General features: G+C 54.9%; 1 protein-coding gene across 2 annotated transcripts in view; it reads left to right on the top strand.

The window, feature by feature from the left end:
• SPTLC1 (serine palmitoyltransferase long chain base subunit 1) overlaps window positions 1–5543 on the top strand; it is a 94451-nt gene extending 88908 nt beyond the window's left edge. For both annotated transcript variants that reach the window (XM_059656330.1, XM_059656329.1), the window contains 3 exons: window positions 386–503; window positions 2919–2992; window positions 4302–5543. In XM_059656330.1, coding sequence (XP_059512313.1) covers window positions 386–503; window positions 2919–2992; window positions 4302–4395 — 286 coding nt within the window. In that variant the 3' untranslated portion in view covers window positions 4396–5543. The remainder of the gene's footprint in view (window positions 1–385; window positions 504–2918; window positions 2993–4301) is intronic.
• Window positions 5544–6000: the final 457 nt, after the last annotated feature.

Here is a 6000-nt window from a genome sequence, read left to right on the forward strand (position 1 = left end):
AGGCCAGGAGCGACCAGCGCTGGCCACCGGAGGGTGGGAGAGAGCAGGTGAGGAGAGGAAACAGCAGGGCAGAGGCCAAGGGGCTGAGGACCCATGAGGAGCCACCTGAGGAGGGGCCACCTGAGCCTGTGACATGTGACCCACAGGTGACCAGCAGCCGGGCCCTTCCTCCCAGCCCGCTCACGGGAGCGCAAGGTGGGGTTGTGGCCTGCGAGCACTGCCCAGAGCATGCGTTTGTCTTTGGTTGAACCGGAATCCCACCCCTGGAGGTTCCTGTAACAGTCAGTGTGAGCGGCGTGCACTAGTGCAGACCGTGGGCAGTTACTTATGTGGAGACGCCGAGCCGGCAGGGGTGGGGCTCTGACTGTGCGTGTCTCCCCTCCAGCATTTCTGGGCTGAAAGTGGTGGGGGAGGCCCTGTCCCCAGCCTTCCACCTGCAGCTGGAAGCCAGCACTGGGTCCCGTGAGCAGGACGCCAAGCTGCTGCAGGAGATCGTCCGGCAGGTGAGTGCCAGCCCTCCCAGTGGTTCTGCTTGCCCCACGCCTCCCTGACCCGAGCAGCCTTTTCTGTCATTTCACAGCTCTCTTTGCCCCGGGGTAGGGGGGATGGAAGTGCGTGGTCCCCCTCACGGAATGGTGCTCCTGCCCAGTTGAGTCTAGCATGTCTGACGGGGACAGCTCACGCCGCTAGCGGTTTCAGCTTGCACTGAGAACGCTGTGTTCTGGACCACATTGTATTCACATGTAAAATACTCTTGCTTCTACTGAGTCACTAACCTTACCATGTACAGCACCAGGCTTTCTGACACGTGGTGGGGCCGCATGGTGTGCAGTGACCCCGGGCAGCACTGGACAGCTGACTGTCAGGGTGAATCCCAGCATCGCTCAGAAACAGGCCATAGTGACCTCGTAACACAAGGCCACTTGGTAGCCATGGCTAAGTTGGGTGTCAACATATTCAGTGTCCGAGAGGCAGTTTACTACTAACTGAAACTCGGTTGCTAACCAAGAAGAGACCCCTGGGGAAGACCACTTGCCCTTTTCTGTTCAGCAGCCCACCCACCCCGCCCCTACTTCCCCCCATGCTGCTCCCCGCAGAAATGCCCAGGGGCCCTGCGGCTCCGGAGCCTGCATGCCTTGCACTTCCATCGGGAGCACACACGGGAGTGAGACGGGCTGCACGCTATTCCTCCACCTGCTCTCTCCGCATCCCTCCGCCCGGCATCAGCGAGTGTGATGGCTGCCGGCTGCCATGTGGCTGCTCAGGATGGGCGCAGTGTGCGGCCACCTGGCTCACAGCTTGCCTCAGATGTCCTGCGTCCTGCGGTGTGTGCACCACATCGCCTGGAGCCACAGGTTCCTGGACAGCTTCCTGCAGTCTGGCCATCTGGGGTCAGTCCTCTTAAAAAACGGTCTCACCAGACGCAGAACGTGAGATCCCTGATGAAGCTGGAGTGCTCTCACCTGCCGAGGGAGACAGTGTCACAGCTGTCCCCTCCGGTCAGACAGCTCCACAGACGTGAAAAAGACAGGCTCTCACGGGACCAGCGTCCTGTCAGCCAGTGCCTGCCGCAGTGTTTTTATAAGTGTACAGACAGGAGGAGTGACAGCACCCGTGACACCAAAGCAGGTTCTAGCTTAAACACCAGCCAAAGGGATAAGCCAGGCGGTCAGTGCGATCACAGGGCCTTCCTGTGCAGTGAGTTAGCTTCCCAGGCAGGAGTGGCCGCTGCAGAATGGGCCTGGAACCGCATTGGGGTTCACTGCGCCGTTCTCTGCACACGTGTGTGTGCGGGACATGGGCCTCCCCACTCCAGCCATGTATCTCGCTGTCCCTGCAGAGACAAGACGAGCGGGAGGGCAGCGAGATCGCCCTCTAGCAGAGAGCCTGGCGGGCTGTCTTCCAGCCACGGGTGGGCGGGCGGGCGAGGGAGCAGGGCGGGCTCTGGGGGATGGCACTGTGTGCCACGCGCATGTGGGAGGCGGGCAGAGCTCTCACGTGGGTGCCTCGCCACAGGTTCCACCTCAGGGCCGGTGGTCCCGCCCTCCCCCCTCTTCCCAGTGCCTGAGGGACAGGAGACCGGAGCTGTGAGCCTTAAGCTTTGTAGAACTGAAAGGGTTTGTCGAGTTGGTCTGTACACACTGAGGTGGGTTGGATGCTTCTTACTAGCCAGGCTGGGGGCAGCCGGGCAGGTGTCCACTTCTGGACGCAGATCAGCCCGTGCCATTGCCGGGTGCCCGTCCTTGCCCCTCAGAAACCCTGCCCTGCCACTTACAGAATGCCCCTCCTGCGGCTGCCTGGCCGCCACGCACGGGTCACTCCTTGTGCCGCCACATGCTCGTTTTTACAAGTCTGACTCGACTCCAAACGCTTTCGTCACCCCAAAGAAGAAACCACCGTAACGCGCTCCCTTCCTCTGATTCATTCTGCCTTCGTTTTGATAGATTGTGTTTCCAGTTCCAGAGTGTCAGCAGGTGACACTTGCCTGGAGAGCGGCCTCAGATGTGTGCAGCCGCCTGGCGGGCCGGGCGCTGGCAGGGGGAGCAGGCGGTCAGAGGCAGCCGAGCTCCGAGCCCTTTCTGGACGCTCTGCTGGCACCAAGCCCAGTCCAGCTCAGGGGCCGCCTGCGGGCTTTGCTGGCATGTGCCCCTGTCCCAACTCTGCTTTGTCTGAAATGACTACCAGCTACTGTGGCCGTTTACATGTCAATGAAGTCGACCTAACGCTCCATCTCTGGTGGCTCCAGCCGTATCTTTAAGTCCTGCTGGTCACGCGGGCTCCCGCCGTGGTGGGTGGTGGAGGGCTCCGCGTACGGTGCTGCCCTCACTGGTCTCCAGCTGTTGGCATCGGACCGGGCGCTAGACCTGCCACAGGGGTGCCCCTTGCGCCTGCTGTGGCTGACCGCCCTCTTCCTGCAGTGCATGGACCGGAGCATCGCCCTCACCCAGGCGCGCTACCTGGAGAGAGAAGAGAAGTGCCTCCCGCCTCCAAGGTTGGTAGACGTTGAAGTATGGCCTCACTTTGTTCCTTCTCTAAAATCTGGGTGAGATGTGTCAGGGTTTGAAGTTTTTGAAAGGGCGAGGAAGAATGTTTATCATTAAAATAGAGTACATCAGCAGTTGTCTGCTTTCAAACTAGATGTTTTCACATTTTAACTGAAAAACCCCCAGGACTCACAATGCCCTCCTAGTTGACTGAGAAATGTCTGAGGTCCCAAGAACGGAGATGGCAGGTACTTCCCACCCCTCACAGCACAGGGTGTGCGCAGTGTCCACACACCCTGGAGAACCCAGGCAAACAGCAGTGGCGGGATCGGAGGGGCGGGAGCCAGCGTGGGGATGCGCCTGGACTCCTGGTTTAACACAACACCTCCCCCCTCCCCGCCCCGCCCGCGTCCAGTGCAGTGAAGGAGGGAGACGCTGAGGCATGGTTTGCAGGGCACGGCATGGGGTCAGTGAGGTCACAGAGAAGTAGGCCTGGGAGGGACTCGGGCTTCCGAGAGCAGCTGACATGTAAGCTGAGCCCAGAAAATCGAATATGTCAGACGACCTGGTGGGCATGGAGCCTTCCAGAAGGGAGTAGAGTGTACGTGGCATGGTGCCCCCGGGTGCAGGTGGGAGCCAGAGCCCAAGCGTGAAAGGCAGCAGCAGGAGCGAGCTTGGAGCCAGCCCCGGGGGCCTCGTACATGGGAGCCAGAGACGGGGCGCTGGGTCTGCAGGCCCCCAGCAACAGCTCACAAGTACCCTTAGGACACTGCCCTCCCTCGCTGCGCCCAGGCGGAGGTGTAACTGAGTGTCAGGACAGGGGCTGTGTTGGCCTTATGCCCTGGGCTCCCTGCCCAGCACAGTGCAGCTCAGCAAATGTGTCCAGTCGATAACAGTAGATGTTTGTAGGGGACAGAGGTAGAACTGCTCTTAGGAGCTATTTGTCTCCAATTTTCTGCAAATTTGAAAATGTTTGCCTTGCTGCAAAGTATTGTAGAGCTTCCACATGACTTACTGAATTACGACAGGAGCAACCAGACAGTCCATTAATTGGACCTTTGGCCTGGGGTCTGGGACTGCTGAAGCAGTAGTTTATGTAAAAGACAGGTTTCCTGGCGTCGCTGGGCGGAGCCCCCTGCCAGGTCACGTGGAGTAGACACACTAACCGTCCAGGCAGGAGCCCCGAGCTCCTGTGACAGGCGGTGTCAGATGTTTGGGGCCTGCAGGACAGAGGGCCCTGTCCCACCCTCACCTGCTGTCGTGAGAACGGGCGGCAGGCTGAGCAGTGGGCATTTTGTGTCCTTCCTCATCTCGCAGCATTAGGGTGGTGGTCACAGTGGAGCAGACGGAAGAGGAGCTGGAGAAAGCTGCGTCCACGATCAAGGAGGTAGCCCAGGCGGTCCTGGGCTAGTCCCGGAGGCTCAGGGCTGGCCGCCCGGCACACAGCCTCGCCACACGTCGGAGGCCTGCACCGGCTGACTGGGCATCGGGCGCGGTGGCTGCAGCCTCTGCCTGACCATGCGAAGGATGATGGTTATTTTTACAAAGAAAACATCTAAAAGCCCAGGAACTGATGGTTGTTTTTTAAGGAAAACTGGTGAAAGCATACAACTGTGTGAAATCATGCTGTTTAGTGCTATCTAAATGTTCATTATACTAGTATTTTATATTCTTCCTTTTGTTCTTGTCATTGTTTAAAAATGGAGCTTCAGTTACCGTCCCTCCCTCCTAGGGAAGACTGGACACTCCTCAGGGCTTCCGAGGGAGCGCCCAGTGCGGCCTGGAGAATCCGACCGCAGGTCCGGCTCCGCCCCTCGCTGCAGGCTGCGCCTTGGGCGCTCCGTGTGGCTAACATACAAAGGAACACTTCTCTGTGCAGTTATTATAAACTGCTCATTCCATTTGAATCCTAAAATTCTTACAAACACTAAGTATTGCCGTTACACCATTTCTGACAGCTAGTCTTAGCCTCTACCCAGAGAACTTAAATCAGATCCCGTTCTGTTTTCATGATTGACCTTTCCATTTACTACGGGGAGATCTAATCTGTTTTAGGAAGAGGGTTCTTGTGACGATCCTGTGAACCATGCCCTCGATGTTCTAGAATATCGTGAATGGATTCCTAGGGACATAGAACCGCAGGCTTTGTCTAAGCTACGGAAAATGAGAAGTTTTTTCTTCTCAGGTGACTGATTCCAAATATCCAAAAATAATATAAAGCACTAAAAACTACATTATGAAGCTGTCCCTCAGCTGTTTTCCCTTAGCAAGCCCAGTGAGGTGGTGTGAATATTTGTTGCAGGCACCCATGTTGCATAAGTATTAAACTTTTTTTCCCTCTTACTAACAGTGAAGGAATGAAATTGTAGAAATGTCATTTTTATAACCTGTGTTCATCCTTTAAAATAACACCTTTTTAAAATGTGGTTTTGATTTTGCTTGAGGTAATTCGTCCATACGGCCTTATGGCTGCTGCTGCTGCTCACAGGTACAGGGCTCTTCGCAGGGTGAATCTGTTTTGTTTGTTTGTTAACGAAAATAAAGTTACATTTCTGATAATGAGTCTATTTGTGTATGTAACATAGTCAACAGAATACTCTCTTGATTTTACTTTTCTACAAATCTAGGATGTTATTTTTGTAGCAATTGGGTGAGGTAGAAAAATATTAACTTCTTAGTACTGTGAAAAGTGGTGTCAGATGTCTGGAGCCTGCATAATTTCAATAATGTTTCTGAAATTTCCTAGCTTCCTACTAATTTAAGCCTTGGCCACATAGAACTACAAACATACAAGAACCATTAGTTTATAAATGATGAGGATAGTAACTTTTAAACTGCTTTGTACTTTCCAAGTCAGAATTGTAACAGCTGTGTTTATTGCTACTTCTAAAAAGTATAAATTCCCGGGAAAGATGGTAGAGCACATTATTTAACTTCAATCCTCAAAAAATACCAACATTTTAAACAAAAATAATGTTTTTAATTATTTAAGTAAAATGCCCACAATCCAGTGATG

The sequence above is a fragment of the Myotis daubentonii genome, chromosome 11 (genome assembly GCF_963259705.1).
Source record: "Myotis daubentonii chromosome 11, mMyoDau2.1, whole genome shotgun sequence".
Classification (NCBI taxonomy): Eukaryota; Metazoa; Chordata; class Mammalia; order Chiroptera; family Vespertilionidae; genus Myotis; species Myotis daubentonii.